The sequence below is a fragment of the Corvus hawaiiensis genome, chromosome Z, assembly GCF_020740725.1.
Source record: "Corvus hawaiiensis isolate bCorHaw1 chromosome Z, bCorHaw1.pri.cur, whole genome shotgun sequence".
NCBI lineage: Eukaryota > Metazoa > Chordata > Aves > Passeriformes > Corvidae > Corvus > Corvus hawaiiensis.
In genome coordinates this window covers 9,738,371-9,763,516 of record NC_063255.1, presented here as the reverse complement: position 1 = coordinate 9,763,516, position 25,146 = coordinate 9,738,371, and the positions used below count along the sequence as shown (strand labels likewise).

The 25,146-nt window shown below is 38.0% G+C and overlaps 1 protein-coding gene across 1 annotated transcript in view; it reads right to left on the bottom strand.

Moving 5' to 3' along the window:
* The window catches only part of HCN1 (hyperpolarization activated cyclic nucleotide gated potassium channel 1), a 207,587-nt gene that overhangs the window by 9,969 nt on the left and 172,472 nt on the right, over nt 1-25,146 (bottom strand). The window contains exon 6 of the mRNA XM_048291595.1: nt 12,590-12,830. Within this exon, the coding sequence (XP_048147552.1) occupies nt 12,590-12,830 (241 nt within the window). The remainder of the gene's footprint in view (nt 1-12,589; nt 12,831-25,146) is intronic.

Genomic DNA, 25,146 nt, shown 5'->3' with positions numbered 1-25,146 from the left:
TCATTACAGCAACTCCTTGGCATGTTACAAAGATCAATAGTTCTTTTACTTCTTTCAAGCTGCTGAAGCTGCCCACTGAGCAGAAGCGAGCTAACGGGAACTTTCTTGGTGTGCCAGTCACAGTAAGGGACATTCAGCATGGGGCACTCTGTTCCCAGCTTCACAACACATAGTATGAGTATAGTTGGTGGGTTTTTTTTGCTTTAGGAAAGGACTATATAAACTTCAAGCAATTAAAAAAAAAAAATTAGTAAGCTTCTAGGCACCCTATTTTTTCAGAAATTGAGTGATTTTCCAGTTCCATGTTGACTTAAGCATTTCCAATACAGAAAACAGGGAGAAACTGTTTCATATGATAACATGATAACATAAGCATCTGTATTTCTGTTTCCTTTTTCTTTATTAAACTCTGGAAAACATGAAATGCATTTATATTTTTTCCTCTTTTTTAATGTGTTCTTTTTATCTTTCAGGATATTATCACTAGGGTACAGAATGGTAAACCCAGAGATATGCTGCTTTTTATTATAGTTACTTAAATAACTACCACCAGGTCTTAAAATTACTCAGAATGTAGTTTGAGCCAATTAAATGAGTTTCAGTAACCTGTGTTCTAAAAAATTCAGTTCTACATTTAAGAAAGCCTAAAAAATAGTCACTGCTCAAGAGGAACATTTCTGCAGCAAGGGAGAGAACTTAAGGAGGAAGAAAAATGGAGATAATTCCTGCCTTTTACAGCCAGATTTATAATCTGGACCGTCCAAAAGGAAGCCATGAAAAACCTGCAGTTTTTGCCTCCATGTTTACACTAAATATGGAATTGCAGACAAGTCAGTTTGAGTTACCAGGTACTGCCTGCATGACCTCTTCATTTACAAACTGACAGCAGTAGTTGTCTGTTGAGCTGCTTTCAGATATCTGGGTTCATCAGTTGGAGAGACGGTTCATAAAGCAGCCTGAATACATGACTGAGTAGTTACTATTTTGAAGAGGGACTGAAAATTGCTGATTAGAATTAAAAGCACCTTCTGTAATATCCCATGTTCAGTCTTTTGTCACTTTTTAAACTATTTACCTGAACCTAATTTAAATGTTTGTATTTGTAATTTGTGATAGCTGTTGCCCTTATTAGTCATCCTATTAAAAAACCCAAACAAACAAACAAACAAACAAACCCCAAACCAACCAACCAAAAACCCCATAGGTTAGTTTACCTGACATTTTTATTGCCTGTTTGTAGTAATTTGAAATTTGTCTCTGAAGACTGATATCTGAGCTCTCTGCATGTTCACTGTTTAATTTATCATATTTTATTTAATTTAATATAACTTTAGCAAAAGAGATAGCAAAAACTTATTTGGGGAAAAATTATTCCTCTGAAAAGAACTGCCTACATTTAATCGACCCAAACTTTGATAGAATTTCTATAAATTCAAATACTTAAAAAAATTTAATATTTATTTAGGGTTTGCCAACAACCCTGAGAGTATGTTCCTTTCTTTACCTAGCTCCAAATGTGTCTTTTATGCCACTTACTAGGAGAAACCAGTTTCTTGTCTAGAAAGTGGCAAGTTATCTTACCAGGGACTTTTTATTTTCCAGCCTGACCTCTCTTTGCTTTTTTCATGTGCAAGTACTGAAAATAGCTGTGGCCAAGTTTTCCGAACAAAAGCCAGTTACAGAAACATGGGATCACTGAGGTTGGAAAAGACCTCTTAGATAATCAAGTCCCACCTTTAACTGAACCTCACCCTGTCAGCCAGACCCTGGCACTGAGTGCCACATCCATTACAAACATTTCTTACATCCTGCCTGTTTTCCACTCTTCAGTCAAATTCTTCTAAGAAAGCTCTGTTTAGACAGAACAGAAGCTTAGGATAATTTTATAAAATAGAAATGCAAGTGCATATTTTATCTTTAATGCTGTTTATAACAGAGCATCTATATGATTTTCTTCTACTTTAAGAAAATGTTCTTTCTACAAAGAGAGACTAAGATAGTCTATTTATTATTTTGTAGAAGCTCACAACTTTAATGATAATAATTTCATTTGCCTTAAAAAAAAATAAACTTAGATTCTAAGACAATATGCCTGAATACAGATTTAGTTTTTATACTCACTGTGTCAAAGGCCAAAAGTGATTTTATGTAATTCATTTACTCCTACTTTTTTTCAGATGGATGCTTATTCCCTATTGAAAAAAGCAACTTAGTTCCTTATATATTCGGTGGTATGCTCTTGTAATCTTGAGTTTGGCAAACAATAACGGTTACAAATTAAACTATTCAACTTGAATTCAAGTTGGCTATAAAATATTCTTTATTAAACTTCTTTTTTTTTCATTAAATTATTAAAAAAATTATCAAAGTTCTTAGATTATTTAGATTAAATATTTTAAATATTCTTTATTTAGATTAAATATTTTATCTAAAATATTTAGTTAAAATTCTGCTTAAAAATGTGTACTGTTAACAAACTTGAAAAATTAGAATTATAATTTATATATACTTACAGATTGCAAGACTTATTACTTGTGTTATTATTGCAAATGCTGTTAAATTTATGTTTATGTTTGCTAACTAATAAAACTCCTAAACCCAAATCAACCTCAATCTTTAAGCATAAAAGAGTAAGTTATTTTCATTCTATCTTCCTAAAAATTCTCTTGGACTTTTAAAAAGAATATTGGGTTTCAATAGCAAGAAGTCCTTCTGACTGATTATTATTTTCCATATAAAATATGGTGTCAAAAGAACAACACAACAATTTCTTGTCAACAAGAAATTATACAATATTATGAGGAATTGTAGCCTCAAAATGGCAGATTAGTCTGTGCCAAAAAGACATTTAAATTTTAGGCCCTCTTGCAGCCAATATTTTTAGAAAAATGTTCTATACTGTTCACCTGAAAAACGTTTTACAAATGAGTTGGCATGGAGATGTGGAGATCCTGCTCCCTTAAAGCATTTAATTATGTCCCTGCCATCAAGAATACGAATAATCGCACCTCAGTGGGGCTGCTTATAATTGACTATCTGGATTATAGTATGAATATTGAAAGACTTAATCCGCCACTCTTGAATAAGGAGTAGCATATGCAGTACTTTTGCAAAATGTAAAATTATATATCATATCATATTGTCCATATGTAAAGCACTTCAACAGATTTTTTTCTATTTATAATCCGTATTATACTGCAAATCTTTTAAAGTATTCTATCAAAAGGAAGCACCTAGAGTGTAACCAGAAAAAAATAACTGGCAAAATATAATCTAAAGTGACTCAACATTTCCCATGGTATTATTTTCCACTGCACTGGTCTAAAATATACTGACAGTTACTGTTCCGAAAGGGGGAAAAGCTCCATAAATAATAGGTAGGTCAAAGAAGTTCCATCTAATTTGCCTTCTACAAGCTGAAGCAAATGCAAGATAGAGTTTATTAGAATTTCAAGTGCAGAAGGGTAAATGTTAAAACTGCATTAAATAATTTAAGCAAAATAAAACATTTAAAATTGAAAGTATTCCATGAACTACATGTTACAAAAAATAAACCAAAAAAGAAAAGATGCTATAATATGTCTCTGGGATGTTGTCTGGGAAGATGGCAATGAGAATCTGCTTTCTAGATAAATTTGCTAGATCAATGATGACATGAAGCACAGATAGTTATATCTGCCTTTGACTAACTAAAATAAAACATGTATTTGTGTCTTATTACAGTGCAAGAGATAGGTCAATACAGTTTCATATTCACACACAGTAACACTCATACATACACATAATAAAAAGTTTTTAAAAAATCACATTCATTTCTTCATGTTCAACATACCTGGAAAGTTGATGGAAAAAAAAATTAGCAGTATGAGTTTGGGTTAGTCTAAAAGCTGATTTATCTACTGACTCCAAGTGGCATGATACCATTGGGATTTTCAGTGGAGGAAAAACAATGGGGAGGGGGATCTGCAATGGATACGTCAAAAGTTGGGCAGCATGAATTGCTGCGCTTCTCTACTGGAAGTAGGAAACTCCTTCAACTAACAAAACCTCCATGGGGCTCCCAGACCTAGCTCATATATCTGCACTTTCTAAACAGTCAGTTTGGATTTCCCTAGCAATATCGGCATTCCTTTGGCTCTAACACAGTATCTGTTAAAAACAGAAAAAAAGGGGTTAAATTTCCTGGAACATATGTCTGGGCTGCTGCATGAAGGAAAGCCTATGTAAACACAGGTGGGAAAACAGATGGAGAAAGGAAAAGATAGCAGGGAGACCAGTCTTATCTTGTGTCCTTTGTGGTTGAGAGGAATTTTGCCAGTGACTACAGAAAAGAGCAGGATGAGACCACAGTGAACAGTCAGGCCTCTGTCCACCAGCAAGAAAGCAAATGAAGTAACAGCAGAGTCCTGAACATGTTCCCAAAAATCCTCCTTTGAGTAAGCTGTGCTGAGTCTTACTGGTTGGGTAGTTACTCCTTTCTTCTTCTCTCTGAAGGCATGTCAGCCCCACTCTAACGCACCAGTTTAGCATGGAGGCAGCTCAGCGCGTGCTTATCGGAAGCAGGACTGCTGGTCCCAAGCCCCTCCTCTGACTCCACAGGGCTGGTGGCTGCAGGGACACAGGACCTCATGAAACCACTCCTGCTCATCAAAGTCCTCTGCACTAACTTTGGGACAGCTTAAAACTCTTCTGTTCGCAGGGCTCACAGTCTTAGGCAAGTTATCAAATGGCTGAAAGCTGCTTTTCCCCTTGGTTCTCTAAGCAGGAGCCTGCGGTCTCTAGTGGAGTGCATGGGAACACCATCTGACTGAGTCTGGTGTGAGAGGTATGCAGAGAAGTGGAGGGTCACAAGGTATGAGGGAGCAAAAGGCCTTTCCAGAAGGGAAAGAGAAATTGCAGGGCCCGATCTTACTGTGATGACTGAAGTAGCCTTAAGAGCCACACATGGAGCCATCTGAGTAAGAGGAAGGAGATCATTGGAAAGGATTTATTTTATTAAAGCAAACTTCTCTTTAGTTTATTACACTCCTGCATGTTTGATGTGAGTAATTATCAGAGATTTTGAATTACTGACTTACATAATATTATTATGGACTTATTCTGAAACAGCAAAAATCAGAATTGTCGCACAGAAGTGGTATTACACCAGTTTCTATCAATATGTATTTGTATAGGTAAATTAGATTAGTATTACGCTCATTAGATATGTTAATAATTCTGCTCTGTAAAGCCCCAGTAAGTGATGAACTAATCTTTTCTATAAGCAAAAGACTCATATTCTTGTGCTTCATCCCTAAAGATGTCAAAGTCTTTGCATTTTGCCAATCTTATAGGTACAGTGAAGAATGAATCTGTTCAGCAATTCCTCCTGTCACAAGAAGAGTAATTTGTAATCCAATCACCTAGTACTGAGAGGAAAAGGTTCAACAGAATTGAAATCTGGCAATTTCCTTCCTACCATTTATTATTGGGATTATATCACAAATGCGTTCGAACTACCAAGATATTAAAGAGAAAGACAAATACGCACAGAGACGGAGAAAGCAAAAATGGGGGAGCTGTCATTATCCACTGCTGTGTACTTAAGTTTGTATTTTCAGTATTGTAAACTATAGATACGCATGACCTTGGACAAAATGACAAAAAAATGAAACAACCTCTTAATCACAACATCCTCAAAATACAATTGCTTGTATTTTTCACCTGCTTTCTGATTCTTATTCTCCATCCCAAGAAGGCTGAGTTCAGGTGTGTTGATCTCAAGCTTTCAATTCAGCTTAACTGCAAACACATGTGCAGTCAGGTTTTCCTACTCACTATTCAAAAGGGATAGGTGAAAGCAGCTTCCCACTCTTTTCCAGCTTCTGGAGGTTGTTCAGATGTGTGCTTCCCCCCTTGCCTTTTCCTCCCTTTCCCATCAGTCTCATGCCCATGCTGTTCCCCTGCACTCTCAGCTCCTCTGTCTCCTATTTATTTGCACCACTCACAACCTGACTCCTGTCCACAGCGTCCTCTCTCTGTTGATACCTATCTCACTCCCCACACTCTTCCTACGGTTTTGTCCTGTGTGTTAACATAGTCCACAACATCCATTCCTTCTCTCCTGACCTTCATTCACATGTTAGTCACCCTACAGCTGGAAGGAGAAGATCATAATTCCTTGGATAAAAAATTGGTTGCATGGTCACATCCTGAGGGTAGCAGTCAATGGCTCAGAGTCCTGATGGACATCAGTGACAAGTGGTGTCCCTCAGGCATCCATACTGGGACCAGTCGTGTGTACTGTCTTCATTAATGAAATAAATTAAGGAATCGAGTGCACTCTCAGCAAATTTACTGGTGAATCCAAACTGAGCAGTGCGGATGACACATCTGAAGGATGGGATGCCATTCAGAGGGACCTGGACAAGCTCGAGAAGGGGCCCATGGCAATCTGATGAGGTTTAACAAGACCAAGTGCTGGTGCTGCACCTGGGTAGGGACAAACCCCAGCATCAGCACAGGCTGGGCATGAACAGACCGAGAGCAGCCCTGCCCAGCAGGACTTGGGGGTGCTGGTGAGTGAGAGGCTGGACATGCCCCAGCCATGGCACTCACAGCCCAGAGAGCCAAATGTGTCCTGGGCTGCATCCAGAGCCCCGTGGGCAGCAGGGGAGGGAGAGGATTCTTCCCCTCTGCTCTGGTGAGACCTCTGGAGCATTGCATCTAGTTCTGGGGTCTTCAAGATAGGAAGGCCATGGACCGGTTGGAACAAGTCCAGAGGAGGCTGAGATGATCAGAGGGCTGGAACATCTCTCCTATAAGTAAAGGCTGAGAGAACAGGAAAAGAGAAGTCTTAGAGGTGACCTAATTGTGATCCTCTGGTACCTGAAGGTAGTCTACAAGAGACAGAGAGAGACTTTTTACAAGAGCATGTGGTGAAAGGACAAGGGGAAATGGCTTCAAACTGAAAGAGAGTCGATTTACATTAGATACTAGGAAAAAATTCTTTACTGAGAGAGTGGTCAGACATTGGCACAGGCTGCCCAGAGAAGTTGTGGATGCTCTATCCCTGGAAGCGTTCAAGGATGAATACTTGGATGGGGCTCTCAGCAGCCTGGTCTAGTGAAAGATTCCCCTGACCATGGTGGAAGGAGCAGAACTAAATTATGTTAAACGTCCCTTTCATCCCAAGACATTCTATGTTTCTATGGTTCTAGGGTAATTTCTATTGAGGGCAACCTTATTTCGTCCTGTAAGAGAAAATATGTATCAGTGTCAGTGGGAGAAGTTTCTCTGGTACTTGTAAAAGGAAAAGATGCCTCCACTGCTATGCTGATAGTGGCAGCAATCCCATTCCTAATTATGGGGAACTAGGAGCAAAACTTCTAATAATGGGGAGGTATTAGCAAACAGAAAGTAAAAAAATGAAGGAAGACATAAAAAAAATACACTGATGTTTCAAAAAAATAAGATATAGTTCAATTAAAAATAAATAAAATGGCTATAGAATATTAAAATCCCATGATTCTTCACTGGTAGCTGTGGCTTACATAATTTCACTGATGTAGAAATGACTATATAACTGCACAGTACAGTGAAAATTATTTTCGTGTATTCTTCCTTGTCTAATTCCTGTCCCTTTTATAAAACGCACATGAACACACATGTGAGGACAGGGATTCTAAGGAAAGGCAGTAAAAAAATTAGTGTTTTCTACAAATTCCAGCAAAATGGTAGGGGGAATATGGCCAATGAAACAGTACCAGAAACTGCTTTCAAATTCCTACTAGCACTTGGATATGTAGGACGATAATGTCCTTCAACCAGCAGTCTGAAAAAAACCACTTACTGGGATGAAAATGAGCACTGTTCACACTGCTGGGCTAAATAATGCTCCTGCACGCAAAGTTCAAGAAGATTATGAACGCACATCAAGGTCAAGGGACAAAATGCTCTTCCCACATAAATACCAAGAAACAAACCACAAGATCTCTGTGGTTACAGTCTTCTATTTACTCCTTCCCTCCCCAAAGGAGAAACCAGTGAGCACAGATGAGGAAGGAGGCAGACAGTAGTCAAGCCCTGATCTTTCTACTGTCATCACTTTGCATGTCCCTTAAAAATAAACAGAAGAAGTACAGCAGAAGTGTAGTCAGATTCATCTATTCCACTGGTGGTTATCCAGGCATGTTCTTTTTGAGAAGAATTACCCAGCAATGGTAAGGTTTATCCAGTTTCCTATTAGACCAGATCTATAGGAAAGGCTGTTTTTAATTTTAAAAAAATTAGGCAAGAGAATTTAAATGTTCAACATCAGTTTCAAACATCAAGATATTTCCTCTTTTTTACTGCAACTTTTGGTTTTCCAGGCTTTCATTCTCCCAACAGTCTCCATTCAAGTCACTCTCAAATACTGGTGATACTGCTTTGGTTCCTCTGAAATCTTGGCTTTCACACTCATCTCCAGTTCTCCCACAAGTTAAGGGTTGTTGTTTTTTACTGGTAAGCTTTTTTACCTAAATATTTTTACTGATATAATGTTAGCACAGAAATATTTTACATATTAAGAGTTTGAGAAATGTTTTCCAAATCCAAGGCAGCATGCCGGTTGTCATGGGTTAGCAAGCATAGTCCCGGAAGTGATGCTCTCGCTAAGGGGTGCTTACAGCTTCCTCTGTGAACTGACAGAACCTATCAGATGGCCAGTTTGAATATGGACAATTCTTTGAGCCACTTAAAGTTGTGACCGCCTCTGTGATCCACACTTAAGAATGGACAACCTCCCCCCCCCCCCCCAGCCCTCTCTTGTTTCCGGTGCTGGGACAGGTGGCTGCGGGCCCCATGCGGGGACCAGTGGGCCCAGCCCAGGCCCTGCTTGGGCCAGGCCACAGCCATCCTGGAGCCGATGGGCCCTGTTCCACCTGTGGAACAGCCCCCCCCCCAGCCCTGCTCTGTGCAGACGGAGCGGCCCGGCTCCCCCTCTCCAGTGCGGCCAAGATTCAGCTGAAGCTGCACCGATGTCCAACAAAAGATCATGTGACCAACAGCAATAAGTGAAATTCCAGCTGCAAGGCCCGGGTGAGATTAACCCTTTTAGTGCTGTGAAGAGCTGAAAACCTGAGGGAGAAGAAAGAGGAGACGCTTAAAGCTGAAATTCTGTTGTAAAGCTATGATATATCAGAGTACCCGTTGTAATTTCATGAAGGCATGGGGGGTGGAGCGTTCAACTTGTACTTGTGAGCAAAAGCACCTGCGCTGAGATAGGCAGATGCTGAACCAGCTGTAATTTCATGAGAAGTTTGAACAGGGAGAGATGGAAGCGATGAGGACTTTTGCTCCAAATGGAAAAGGAGAAGACCTCAGTTCGTAGAGATGCTCCCAGACATAGTCCTAGAGATGAAGATGAGGAGGACCCTTTGCCCCCAGGGAAAGGAGAAGGACCTCTGTTCTTAGAGATGAAATGCTCCCAGAGATGGGTGAAGAGAACTTTTGTTTCTGAACGGCTCAACCTTAAAATTGTACCCCAGTAATTCAAGAGTGGACCCTCGAAAGCAGTTGTGGGAAAAGCTGCAAGTCGTGGGAAGGGACTCACATGCAAGCAGAGAACCAACCTGGGCGGCTGTCTTGTTGTGATAATGTTTTCATAGCATGGGCAAGAGAGACTCCTCTTCCTAAATGGACTGAACAAGGTTATTATGGAAGTGGTAAACAGGCTGAACATCTCAAGGGTTGTCTTTTTACATTGTCAGTGGGAGAAAGGAGAAAGGTGGGGGGAGGAGAAGTGTTCTGAAGGTGTGGTATGATTTTTTTTTTCCTCTTTTTAAGGTCTGTTAATAAACTTCTTTATAGTCTTTCAAGTTTGGTGCCTGCTTTGCATTTCTCCTAATTCTCATCTCACAGAAGGTAAACAGTAATGAGTATTTTGGACCAAACCACTACACTAAATTGGTGTTTCTGCCCGGTTACAAACCAAACCCGCTACACTGGTGAAACCCTCCACTGAGTTCTGGAGGTAAGCCTACAAATCCCTCCAGAGTCAAGGCCCCGAAGTAACTCAGCTCTGGGACATACCTGAAAGACAGAAGTTCGCATCTCTGAGCTGGGACAAGGAACTTTCAAATCATAAGACATTCAGAAGTTGAAAAAGCATCTGTTTAGGCATGGCACCCTATCACCTGTGTGCCCTTTACTTGCTTCTGGGAGCACAAATGCTGATATTGATGTATTGTGTCAGACCTGGGAGCTATACAGATCTGTTGTTTTAAGTAGCATCATCTTAAACAGAGCATCAACCTCAGATTTCTCATCTCTCCATTAAGCAAAAAAGTGGTTATTTGTCTTAGGATTTGAATGGGGCCTTGCTCTTCCAGTTTATTATTTTATTACTGTGCAATATTTCTCATGTCTGCTTTGGTCAAGAAGCTTTACTCAGATTCTGATACACACTTCAGGGAAAGAGGGCATTCTCCAGAGAGATAAGCATGTTTGAACTATTTTTTATTTTCTGCTTTGACAAACCAAACCTTTTCAATTCACAGATATCTAATTTGGTGATTGTTTCCTCTCTTTTCAGCTGCAGTCATAGAATTATAAAATCATAGAATGGTTTAAGTTATAAGGGACCTTAAAGATCATCTAGTTCTAACCCCCCTGCCATGGGCTGGGATGATATTCACTAGATCATGTTGCTCAGGGCCCAATCCAGGCCTTAAACACTTCCATGGATAGGGCATCCACAGCTTCTCTGAGCCAGATAGGTTTTTCTTCTCCCGAGCTAGAAATATACTTCTGGAAATTCACAATATATGGTGTTTTGCTACAACAGATCTGAACCACTCCACTTTGGATCTTAGGGCATTTCCTTTCTCAGCTTCTCTCTCCCTGTGCACTTGCCCCTCCTCACCTCTCCTCACCCCTGCATGCTACAGCAGCAGCTATTACCTTCCATTTGCCCCAGTAGCTGTCAGGCTTTGGATACATTACCATCCATTTTTGCAACACCTGTCTCATCCCAGCTACAGTTTGGATGGCCAAAAGTGCTTTGGTATGCAGTGTAGTAAGTTCTTGTAGTGTCTGGATATTGCAAGTAGCTTATTTTTTTGTCTGCATTCCTGTTAAGAAGGGCAGCAGATGAACAGGATGAGCTAAATAGTTGTTTGCACTGCAACAACAGGCTGACAGTTATGTAAAATACTTTCATGTGCAATCTCCTCTTATCCTCTGCTGGTTCAGAGGAGTATTATGGCCAGATTCAGCATGCAGGCTCTTGCAAACTCATTTTCATAAACTAGGGCACTGCTAAGCATAGAGGAGACCAAGACCAAGACCAAGGTTGCTCTGTTTCTTCATCCTCAGCATTTACCTTTTCTTTCTGCTTAATCTCCTGTCTTCAGCATCTACAGATTAATCCTGTGGGGTAAGCACAAGACCTCTTTACCAAAGCACTTCTACAAATACTGGTGATACAAATCACCTTGCAGAGGCTACTTCAGAGTGACAAGGTCTGTGAGCCGGATCAGGAGCAATTGCTTTAGCACATTATTCTAAAATGGGATTAGTTAAGTAACTCTGTAGCCCAATTCAAACATTGAGCCAAATTCACTTTTCTTAGCCTCCCCCTTCTGTATACCAACTAAATGGCACTGATTAGGCTTACAATTGAGCATTTTCTAAAAGGCGTTCAGGTCAGTTGTGGGATCATTGACAGAATTAAACAGCAAATTAATACAATGACCAGCTAACTGCAAGTCTCATGGGCAGCAGTGGTACACACACAGATATTCAAGCAGCTTCGGAAAACCAGCCTTTCTGCTGCTTATGGAAGCAGACACCTATTCTATTGCACAAAGACAATTTACAGTCACAGGGAACAACTATTTTATATCATCAATTATTATATGTAAGAAAAGCAATTGCTTTCATTGAAATATAAATATTCAGATGCCTTCATCTAAGCAAAAAGTCATTTTTCATTAGGATTACCAGATTAATTTAATTAGGATTAAAATTAATGCCTGGTTTTTATTAATATACATCTATTAGAAATCTACCTAGTCAGATAGGAAGTCCAATTTCTCATAGTATATATTGGAAAGATAAACATGGATGTATGCTAGAATTCAGTGAAAAAGCACTAATAACATCTTGAAATATTCACGAATTACAAAATATCCCATGCAAATAATGCTCTTCTATTCACTGGTAATTTTGCAATTCTTACTATGATTTTTACCTTTAGATTTATGACTCAAAAAATTGTATTCTCTTAAAAATACTAATTCTGTCAATTTTTCCTTTCAAAAGCTATAAAATTACTGTAATTATATTTTTATTTAAATATTGTCTATTAAATAACAGTGCTCTGAATTTAAGATAACTTCAAAATTCTGGAAGGTCATTCTGCATTTTTAATAGCTGTCCTCACAACAGTAAGCAGACTCTGAATATTTTATTCAAAAATATTTTGCAAACTCTTCACTGCAGTTTGAATTGTCTAGGCAAATGACTCTTAGCTGACTTACTCAGAAGTCTCTTTTTGTCTGTTATCTGAACATGTTTTGTTCTAGTGCATTCACTCCAGTATTATCATTCATTTTTTCCTACTCACCTCCAAAGTAAGAGCCATCTGTCAGCTTCAGCTCCTTATTGGATTTGGTGATGACACCAGCAACACCGTGTTGAATGAAATACATCTTCTTACCCACAGCCCCTTCTCGGATAATATAATCTCCAGGTTGGAACACCTCAAATCTCAGTTTGCTTAGCATGGCAGTCACAAAATTTGGGTCTGCATTAGCAAAAAGAGGCATTGTAGCCACCAGCTTCCGACAATTGAAGTTGACAATCTCCTAAATGGGAAGGAAACATCATGATAATAATGGTCAATAAATATGTACAATATGATGGGCATTGAAAAAAAAAATCTTTCTGCTTTCCTTACAAAGAATTTCTTTATGCTCATATTGGGACTTTTCTATGTCTCTCTGCTTATTTTAGAATGTATTTTCATCTGTTTCTAGTGAAACAAAAGTGCAGTGTGACTTGTATTTCTAAGGTTAAAGGTTGTCTCCTTCTGGTGACTTTTCACATGTTATTTATTATTATTGCCATTGGAGTTTAAGGGCAAAATATGACAGAAAGATAAAAATTAAATAGGAGTTACACTGCTTGACAACAAGATTGGCTGTTGCAATAACTATATTAAGCGATGAAGTTATGCAAGCCCTGTGTTTCCCAAATATTGCACCAGTAACATCTTTCTGAACATATCCAGTGATAATATAAATATACGTTACTGAAATCAACAGGAAAATTTCCTTCACAGTTTCTAATTCATTTTATAAACACAGAGACATACATTTCTGCCCTTCCAAGAGATATGTATAAAGTAGACCCCTATATGCAGAAAGCACTAGTATTTTTCTAGGGCCTTAAGGGTTTCTCCTACCAAGGAGAAACTGCATTTACAGAGCACACCTACAGAGAACATCTACATGAAAAGATTAGTACCAAAAAAAGCTGTAAGTATCGTACTTGCTTTAAATAAATAAAACCAAAACAAAACCCTATGAACAATTTCTAAAGTATTTCCAAGCTCATTCTTGCAGACCTTACATTGTCTTAGGAAATGAACATGGTCAGTTGCCATTACAGATTTAACATTGTATTGAAAAAGTGAGACTAATCAGTATTACTCATGGAGAGGGCTCAGGCAGGCAACATCTACTGAGGTAGCAAACTCAACATGACAGGAAGAGCAAATATAATCATCTGTATACAAATGCAAACAGAGCAAATAAAAGAAAAATACAGCCAGCAGTCACCTAACTGCTTCGCAAAACTAAATATGCCTTTATTGTCAGTGGAGTACCCCTAGCATTTCTTACACTAATCCAAGGCTTCAAGATTGATGTAAAGGAGACATTCCACCTACCAGTGCTCTCACTCCCTTGACTGCATTCCTTCTGGAAGGGCCTTTTTCAACTTCATATACATCTGCTGTCTCATATATCTCATATGTGCCATGCAGACAACTCTCTGAGCATGAAGCTCGGATATGCTTATCCACAGATCAGACAAATACTTTTCCTCTGCCAGTCCCAAAATGTAATATCCTGCTTGTAGACAGGATGGGGAAGTTCAGGTAATTTCACACGACAAGCAACAAAACCATATTGGGTTCTTCAAATCAGTTCCCTTGAATCTGGGAAAGAAGGGGAATCCCCCTCTGAAGGGAAGCCATTTGCTACTGAAGCAATTAACAAGCAAGTGCATGAAGAGTGAAGAGAGTGAAGGAACAACCACCTTTCCCTGAGCAATCGCATCCTTTCCAAATAAATCTAGTGGGACTTAGAAAAGTAAATTGGAACAAAATGTCTCACCAGGCACCCCACAAAGTAGTCCCCCTTGTAAAAACACATAGTAAATTTTATGCAAGATACCTTCTGTTTGCCTGAATCTAAACATTATCTCAAGTAACAGCACTGCAATTTATGAACTGCCAGATAGGTGACATTCAAATCTGTGAATACTGCTGAGTCAGTAAGTCAAGAGGGGTAATCCAAAAACACCCTCTACGTATATTTTTTTATGATGCAATAAATATCACAATGAGATTCCAACTGGATGTCTTTCTAAAGCATGAGAAGCTTGTTTTCCTTCTTTTTTAAACTCTCCATTTCTTAGTAAAGCTCCAGCCATCACCTCCCTCCCAAAGGAAAGTTATTTGCTTCCCCCACTGCTAGCAGTACAGTGGTATCCCATGAGGAGCCCCAGACTACATCCTCTGCTCCCTGTGAGACTGCCTTGCTGCCATCTCCACTGATGCTGGCAATAACTATTACTTGTCTTGTCTTGCTCAGGGACTTTTCAGTAGGCTTGCTGCTTGTTTTCTGGTTCTGAAAGTGAATAGCTTGTCTTGCATGCCCAGGAGGGAGAGAAAGGAAATTACTAAAGAAAGCAAAAATTGACTGGAAATTATATAGAAGCTGGTGGGGAAGCACAGAAAAGGCTGGGAGAGTAGAAAGTTCAACTCCAGTCAAGATTAGGAAGAAAGAGTAAAATAGACTTAGGTGGAGTAGTACTATGAAAGAGAGAATGGGAGGAAAACAAAAAGAAGGAACACAAAGACCTAGAAAAAAACAGACAGGAAAAAAGAAGGCAGGAAGCTTGACTTTAAAAACAAAATGAGAAATGGAAACTGCTGAAACACGAGAACACAGGAACACAAAACTTGGAAAATAGGTGTCTGGAGTGAAAGCTGAGAAGTAGGGCAGGTGAAGTAAACAAAAGGGAAATCGGAAAAAAAGCGCAAAGTTATCTGTAACATATTGTTAATAGTATGATAGGAGAGACCAAGATATGCAGAGAAGGGAGAATTCAGACCTAGATGACTCCTTTGTGCAGACCCAGTCCTGCCAATGCAGAAAGGAATTCATCTCATCTGGGGAATCCCAACAAAACACATCCTCAAAAGAGGATTTTCACACTTGGAATTTCATGTCCTCTTACGGATCAATCTTCTTCCCACCTTTCTCGCACATTATGTAATCTGTATCTGGATATACCCATGTATACACACACATTATCCTGCTCAGTCTGAGTTGCCTAATGAAGGTACCAACATAGCTACAAAACCACCCTGCTGTGGTAATTTCAGCTGTTATTCCTAGTAATGCATTCATTTTGTTGATTAGTTTTCTGTGAAAGTTTGTGCTAAAGTACAAACTTGCCTTATTTAAGATGTTAGAAGGTGGAAAATTACTGAGGGAGAAAGAAATGTGTCATTTTTAAGTGTTTTGTTTTTCTTTAAAGTGTTCTTTTATTTAAATATGAGATCATTCAAAGCAAGTAAAATATATTTCCCTAAGTCTTAATTACAGGCAGTTCTGCAATTTCAGGTTCTTGTGTATTACTTTAAATATCATCCTGGGGAGAAAGAAACAGTAAAGATTATGAAAGTGTTTTTATGTAACTCAGAAAGTACTAGGAGAAAAAGTTCTGTGTTTTAAAAGAGAGGTAACAAAAGAACAAGCTGACAAATTAAGAGTTGACATTTTGTACAGAGAAAAATCTTTTACTCAAATTTTTCTTTTAATTCTTTCACTCATATTTTTCTTTTAATTCTTTCACTCATATTTTTCTTTTAATTCTTTGGAGCTAGGCTGGAACCAGACTATGCTGCCCAATATGATATCTTAATTAAATGAGATTTTGTCTCACCTCTATCTGAAGAAAATACCAAATGAAACGTGAGAAAAGCATCAGGGAAGAAAATACCAAATGAAGCTTGAGGAAGGGATTAGGAGTGCATTATATAGCTGAAATAGTTAAAGAGCAAGAATGATTCAGACCAACATGGAACAAGTGTTGATCTATTCCAGTTGCTGGTCTCTTACACAAGAATTAACTCAGAGGTGCAATGGTCTGCTTTATATAGGAGATTGGTTAGGTAATTACACTGGCTTCTGCTCCTTTGTACTATATTGGGTTTATTACTCCTCTTGACCTTTCTGGATATTTTTTCAAACTGATGTTAAAGTGTCAGATATTATCATTTTGTGTGGGTTCAATATTTCTTGATGGCTGCTCTGAAGCATCTCAAGATATTATAGAAGCAGTCACTAGGCTGTCCCAGCTGTGACTGGGATTCTCTGATGGCATCTCTACAAGTTTATAGGATCTCTTTTCCAGAATATTTTTAGATGTATGTAGTGCTTTTAGTTAGACTGACTGGAAAATCCTGTTGCTTTAAAGAAGGAAAAGTTCTTGAAAGAGCTGTATGCCTGAAAAGTTCTTTACTTTTTCTCAGTAATTTAGTTGAGCTAATAAAAGCTACTACCTCCGTCTACAAACTGTATTCTTCTTATGTGTAGGGCATTTAGAAAAATAGCTTAGCTTTGTTTGGTCACTTTTACATATTATTGCAAAAATCTAGTGTGTAACTGTAACAATGCACTTTTTTTCTGAGTTTTCTCCCTTTACATTTTGTTTTCAAAGGATGCAAAACTAAATTAGTCTTAATTTCCTGATCATTGAAAGGAAGAAATCACTTTACTGAGAAAACTATTTTTTCTCTTAGAAATAACTCACAAATTAAAAATTACTAAACCACCATTAAGAGAGAACTATAGAAAAAAGCATTATATTTGGGGATTTGGGGCTGTTTGATCAGGTTAGATATATTTAAACCCAGTTTTAAGGAGCTATATTCTGTATTTGTTCATGATTTCCTGTAATTTTTTAACCCATTGGTCAATTATAGTCAAGTTTGGCAGAAAGGAGACATCTCACTGATACTAAGTTCTCACAGGTTTTATGACAGCAGGCAGTCAGGAGGACTAGGATTAGTACCCCACTGAGGGAATGACTACATCATTATCTAACAACTTGTTAAATGCCAGAAAATCTACATGTGGCCATGGGATGCAATATTCTTAATTTGTGGTGCACCTGAAATCATTCAAATTGCTTTGACACATTCTGTTTAATCATCTCTACAGAGTGTGACTTAAAAATAAATTTTGCTCAGAGGCTTTTCATGTAAGTAACAACAACTATGTACATTTTTTCTCTTTGAATGGGATTGCCACAATTTTCCATTTTTCAATTACATTGATCAGTTTCAACACAGAGACTCTGTTCAAATTTTACTTAAAATATGGTAACTCTTGCATCGTATGTCTAGAGCTGTGTCAAGAAACACTATTCCTTCTTCTTCAGGACTTGATATTTTGTCATTCTGTTAATATAGCTGGATACTACTTGTGTCTGTTTTAGAAAAGCTCCCTGTCTAGCCCCTTTGGTTATATATTTTAAAGCCCAAGAATGCTCTGGTCTGAGGTAGACAACATATCTGACCTACAGACAAGCCACAAAACCTGAAAAAATCCTCTGATCTCTAAGGCAAAGAGAGTCCATGGGATCTTAATTGCCTTGAAAATCAGTGACCAGACTGTCTATTTACATTTTCAAAGCCCTGCAGTTCCCAAGACCCACAGTATACCTGGATACAGCTTATCCACATGCAGAAAATTTGCTAGCCAGCTGTAAGAAAAACTTAGGCAAAAATAAAGGAAGGAACACAGGCTTTGCAGCAAAACAAATAAATTCCAATTCTACCAGGACTGACAGGACTGAGTCAAAGCAGGGATGTTTTTTCTGTCTAGCTCTGTTCAACTCAGATTAAGAGAAGTCAACCCTAAACAGAGCATATGGTAGCTGGTACTGCTGTCTCCTAAGAGAAAGGAATCTTTTTTTATGCATTTGCAATCAGAAGGGATAAAGATTTGAGCAATTATATTTTCTTGGCTTCGTTGATTAAATGTTGGCCTTCTGCATACTTTTCTGTCATTCCCTTCTTGATTAGAATTTTCTATTCAACTCCTTCTATGCATTTTTTATGCTTCAGGATTATTATTGCATTAAATTCAAATGCAGACAGAATAATCCTTTTGAGGCAATATGGCTCAACCAAACCTCCAATAAAGTCATTCTGACAAAGGATATCCATCTTTTCCCCAGTTTCTTAATTGATTTAATGGAGCTTAAAGAGAAAGCAGTTCTGTGCATCTCAAGCTCCTCTTTGGATTGTCCATTATATTTAGAAGATTAAAAAAGAGAAAAAGAAAGAAAAAAGCCACTATCTATCCACTCTTTCATTCATCCAACTGCTTATCATTCTGTAACTATTTTAAAACAGAATTTAGCTTTCATCTTCTTCAATGTTCTGAAATGTTCAGTGCTGCTTAAGTTTGTTTTCCAGCTGGGAGAAGGACGAGAGGCTTTAAAATGGGAGCAGCAATACAGCCAATGTTTTAGGGCAGTCTGTAAAAGAGAGATAGCCAGTCTAATTTCAAAACCCTGAGAAGTCCTGATAATTCAGATAAGTATTTAAAGTTTGTGCCAGCTGACCAGTCTCTGCTTCTTGAAGGTTTTACCCTTTGAACTTCTGCTGAATGAATTTTCTCAATGCATGCTTTTTGGAAAAAACACCCATAGTTTATTACAGAAGGTAATTTGGAATTAGTGCTATACCACAACGGCAGTTGCTGTAGGGACTCTTACTAACTGAACAAATAAACTGCAATTTGCCAAAGTATTTAAGAATCACTATTTCAGTTTTCTGCCCCTGAGTAACTAAATATCTTCATTCCCATGTGTGTGTGTGTACACTGGAGTGTTATATTTGCTAATCCTATACAGTATTTAAAAAATAATATCTTGGGCAGGGGACAATTAAGGCTGAAATCTTTGTTTAGCAGGCATTTTAAATATAGAAGTTGCCCATTATGCCAATGGGAATACAGATTTAAACATGTACTTTAAAACTTTAGCAGAAAATTAATCCTAAGAGTTGTGAAGTTGAAAAAATACTATCAGCACCGATATCCTATTGGTATCCACATGATTATCCATACTTTGTGTTAGTACACGGAAGAATGGCATGAGTTGGACATCATGTTTGCTTGACAATGAAGCACACTTCATGTTTTTCTAAACGTCACTTTCAGTGATTAAGAGGAGAAAGTTTTGCTAATAATCACAAAACTTAGTCCAGTCTGCTTGCTCACAGGTTAGTATCTACTGCAGCACTGCTTTTCCACTGTCTATGGAGCCTCCAGTCACCTCCTCCAGCTGGTGAACTGCTAGTTCTGGAAACCATTTTCACTACTGAAGATTTGTACTGAAACTCCACCTGCCATCACCAATCAATACATGGTTGACCTTGTATATCATCAGTGTGGCAGCTACTATATTTTAATACTACATCCTCCAAAAAACCCAGTTCAATTGCTACTTACAGCTTTGCTCAATGAAGACTACCTCTTATATCCACCAAAGTCAGTGAGATTTCACCTGATAGCCAGAAGAAAAAGGATTTTGTTTTAGTATAGTGCTGGAAGGAGTGCTGCTATTCTCAGCACAGTGCTTGATTCACCTGATAGCAAGGGACAGTAATTGTGTTTGAGAGAAAGAAAAAGAGGAGACAGTGGAGTTTCACAAAGACAGCCTGAGTTACATCTGTGTGAATTATTAGGTAAAATATATTGATTGGGGTGCTTTATTGTGTAAAACATGTCAGTTTGAATGCAGGACAGCCTGAAGAGTTTCTCTCACTTGAGAAAGGGAAGGCCATGAATAGAATAACTTGTGGCTGAATGCAGGGAAGAAGAAATCTGTGTTTGAAGCTATGGGGGATGACTGGGGACTAAAACAAAGTATGAAACAAAGAACTAGGTGGTGGAAAAATATAGAAGAAATGGAAAGCTATGGTTTGAATAAAAATTTTTGTGTTATTTCTGATTTGCACTTCTTTGATAAAGATCAGAAACTGAAGCTGTGAATGCTTCCATGGAGAATTTATTGTGTGCTCTGAAACAGGCAAGGAATTCCTTCTGCCATTCCACCTCTCCCTCTTTGTCCTCTCTTCCCTTCTTCTGTCCCCCATGTACTGCAATCCAAATGGCCAAAACTAAGCAAGAATAAAGTTCTCAAAGAGAATGTGCTTTATCTACACCCTATGCGTATGGTTTAGTTGACACAATAGGAGGAACAACCAGGAAAACAGTTATTTAAAAATCAGTGGTGATTTGTTCAGTGAGTTATTTTACAGCTCTTGAGCAGCTCTGGATGAGAAATACTGCTATCTTCTTAATTGCTAGGTTAACACTTACTCTTCTTATTATGAACTAAAAGCCCATTGGTTCAAAGGCTCTCTCTATAAATTTATTAATTGGCTTAAATTAAATCTTACTGATTATACTGGATAAATCCCACTTAGCTGAGCTTGAAATAGCCACACTGAAATTATGCTTAGTGTTTTTAAGTACATTTCATTTTGCATCTAATTTGATTTGTAACTATTTAATGAAGGCCTACTCTACATTATGTGGGAGAAACATCAAACTCTTAACTTATACCTAACACAGAAAATTTAGACATTATTGGACAACGTATATTCCCCATTTTGAAGTGGTAAGAAAGAGCTTTTGTAATGAATGAGAATTATTTAGACTTCTTAGGAAAATGTGTTACAGGACCCTGGATGCCTGTGTGTGTATGAGCTAGAATATTTACAATGCCAGCTATAGATGTACACATTTATATATAACAGAGGGATATAAAAAGAAAGATAAGGAGGACGCACAATCCCTTTCTAATTCTGACTCGGCCTTCGTCACTGCTTTGCAATGGGAACTGGGACAAGATAATTGTAATACCATTTGAATTTGCCTTCTAAAGGAAACAACTGACAAGGATGCTGGAGTGGGATCAGGTGCAAAGGCTCAGTGATCTTATGTTGTGAATAGCAGCTTACAATACAGGTGTAAGAAGCCCATGACCCACATTCAGGCCGCTGCTCCAGAGCCCAAGCATGCAGAAGTAGAAAAATACTGAAAGTGCTGGTTTTAGAGCCCTGGTTTACAGTGAAATGAGGATGATGCTCAGTTGTATGGGTGAGACATGGAGAGCTGGCTCCAGAAAAGTTATCAGCAGGTCATAAAAATGAAATTTCTGGGAATAATTCAGTAGAGTGTCAGCCAGACAGCCCTTAAGACAGAATTTGCTTGAGAGTACGACTTTGGCTAATGTTGGTAGCTGCAGGGCAAAGAGATGAATAAATGGCAAGGGAGTTGTAAAAAGTGGAAAAAATTCTGAGGAGTGCAAATGGTGACAGCAAAAACAGCCTCAATAGCAGATCATGTGGAGCAAAGAGAAGGCAAACTGGCAGGCGCAGACTAGTCAATGTGTATTAGTAATAACAGCTAGAGTAAAAGTAATGCATCAGACTTTAAACATCCAGTAGGCAAACACACTAAATAATGGCATGGCATCAGAGTAACAAAGCGTCACTTTACAACTAGGACCCAAATCACAGTCAATACTTGACAGATCAAGGATGCACTAGGACATTCTCACCATTTGTACATCCTGAAAAGTCTTATTCTATAGAACATGAAGAAGAAGCAGCTATGTAAATAAACAAGAAACCAGGTGAGATACCTACAGCCTTCTGCTCTCCACATTTACTACTGCTGCTCTGTTTGCTCTCTGAATACCATCACTGAGGCCTTAAATACTTCTGCTGTGCTTCCCCTCCAGGGCTGGACATGCACTAAAAGCAAAGGGGCCTGATGCCAGCAGGGCACTCAGGAACCACCACTGGCATCTGTGCATGAGCCCAGGCAGCCATGGGATGCAGTTCTTTACATCATTTTAATATTCTTTTTCAAAACAACTTCAGTTCACCTGCTTTCCCAAAGTTTAAAATTTATTTAACTATTAATATCATTTAATTAAATTATATATATGTATAATTAAATTGCTCACTTAGTGAATTAAACATAGGCTGAGGTTTATTTCTGTAAGAAATACATTCCTATAATTTATTCAGAAAGTTCTTCAAATGACTATATCTTAATCTCTACCTTTATATATAAATTTATCTATATTGATTTTATATCATAGGAGGACCCCTAAACCCCTTGTAAATACAGTTCATTTTAAGGTAATATATTATAAATATAGTCTGGTGGCATAAGAAGTATGTGCTGAGATATATGGCAACAGTAGAAACAGAGACCATATCAGAGTACCTGATGCAACATATGCACTCAGTACCATGCAAAGATATCAAAAGAGTTTTATACAGCATTCTTCTCACATGGACATCTTGGACACATGTTTGCATGTATATATATATGCGTGTGTATGTATGTATATATATATATATGCTCTCCCACATGTGTATTTAAATGTGTACATGGACATACCTATATGTCTAGAGATGTACATATTTGTACATTAAATGAAAAAAAAATGGAAGTGTAACTAATTAATGTGTCCCATTAGAGCTGTATTTCAAATTAGATTTAGTTATCTTATTTAGAGGGTGATACAACTCACGTAAGAGTGTGTGCTTGTATAACCCAAGTTATAATCTCCAAGCAAAGAGGTAAGAGGAAAGAAGATTCTGCTCCGAGTCCCAATTATGTTCTTTGGAAATGAAATGTCCTGATGTTCTATATTCTGCAAGGACACATGATCTGTATCTATTTTCAGTGAACATCTTCTCACATGGTGGCCTAAAAATAGGTCAGCCATGAACTTTAAATAATGGCTCAGGAAGGGTATTAACCTCTTTCTCACAATTCTAAGTTTGTCCCATTGCTCTAAGTATCAATATTATGAAGAACGTATGTGGTGTTAGAGAATGACAAAACAAGCAACCTAAGCCTCCATTTCTGCCTCTCTACAGATGTCTTTGCCTCTTTATCCCCTTCAAGGTCTGTTATATATATTAAGCTGTCCACACACAATACAGACAGCATTTCTCTTCCTGTAAGTAGTGAATGTCTTTTCTGCCAGGTGTTAAAAAGCGTGAACTATTTAATTTCCAACCCTGCTTGGTGAAATATGGATGATTGTGAAAACTCATATTTTCATAAATACACAAGTGTTTATTCAAGGTGTGGCAATGATTGGTACATCCAGTTGCTGGATTTTTGTTTTGGGGACTGTGGATATCTGTATTAGCTGTATTTCCCAAATAATAACTCCCACAGCACTGATGCCATGAAGATTTTTTGCCTTTTCTTTTATACCCCTGTTATACCTTTTTTACAGCTTCTGTATTCCTAGTGCTTTTTGCCTACATTCTTGGACTCGTTTGTTCAGCTCGGAGACTAAACATTTTAGAAACTTCATAGCTAGGGATCAGTGTGCCCCAGACCCCAAGGTCCTCTCCAGAACACATTCTGTAAACTAAGATAGAACGAGCCAGGGGAAGGTTCCTTGGGGAGGGGGGCTCATTCGAGCTTCTCATTGGGGAATCTTTGATGGATATGCTAATTAGTAAGATCTATAGTGTTATGTATATTTTTTGGGGGTGCATTGTGGTGTGCATTTCGGTGCATTCGACCTGGACATAGTGCACCTAAGGATCCTTAAAATAAATACCAAATCAAAATCCCTTTTTCCCTTCTAACTGTGTTTGACTCTTGATTTTAAGAGTAGGAAAAGGCATCAGCATAATGCAAATTTTTCAAATGTTTCTCAATAATTCTGTTTTTTTCTTACTTTTTGAATAGACACAAATACATAATTGCTTCCTGATTTTCAATTTAGTAAAAGAAAAAATCCTCATTATGAAGTAAATTTAATTTTTTAATACATGTAAGGGATATTCATGAGATCACAAAGATAATAGTTTTCAGTTGCACAGTTACCCAGTGATGGCCATACAGGCTAAAGTGAAAACTGCAAATTACAAAGAATGTGGCTTTTCTTTAAATTAATGTATTTGCCGCACAGATATTTATTTTATCCACAAAATATTTTAGTCTTCAAGCAAGGTATCATCCATTGCTTCAAATGTACTACAGTGAGTGCACAAACATGCAACGATCAGGTCATAAACTTGCAACTGTTTGTGTTTTAGGGCACCTCATTAATATCCTTTCAACCAAACACAGACTTTTTTTTCTTTTCACAAGTGAGGGAAAAGAAAAATGGATTTATTGAGAAGAAAATTAACATCAACTCCACAGAACGAGCTAGGAGATTAAAATCCTTTTCAGGGAATTCCTTGCTTGTCAGTGCTCTACTACTACCACGGCTGGCTTAAGATCTGGTGCTGCCAGTGAGCCAGGACTGTACAAAGGTACCATGAAAGAGGGAGTGGAGACAGATAAAAATATTGCCTTGAACTCAGTCCAGGAGCTACCAGGAAGTCTGTACCTGTACTCACAGTGTCAGACTCCACATTTTGCACCAACTTTTAATTTCACTCATCTCTGAGACTCTCATTAATCACTAGAAGTATCACTTATTAAGTTCTTTCAGTGTTAGACACTTTAAATGAAACAAGTGTAATTCAACACCTTGTTCATCCATATCTATGCTATATTTCATTATCTGTCAATTTATAATAATTTCAAAATTTTAAATTCAATTTCCATTTCCATTTAATCCCTTACATAAAAAATTCTTCATCAAAAGAGACTGAACTTTCAAAATATTCTTTTGGGCCTGTAGAGGAGACTCCAGATTTTTCAGGTACCAAAAAAATTTCAGTATTTCAAATTTGACTTACCTGCAAGACAATTCCTGGAGGAAAGATTTAAAGTATTTGCTTATTGCATTTTCTAGATAACAGCAACA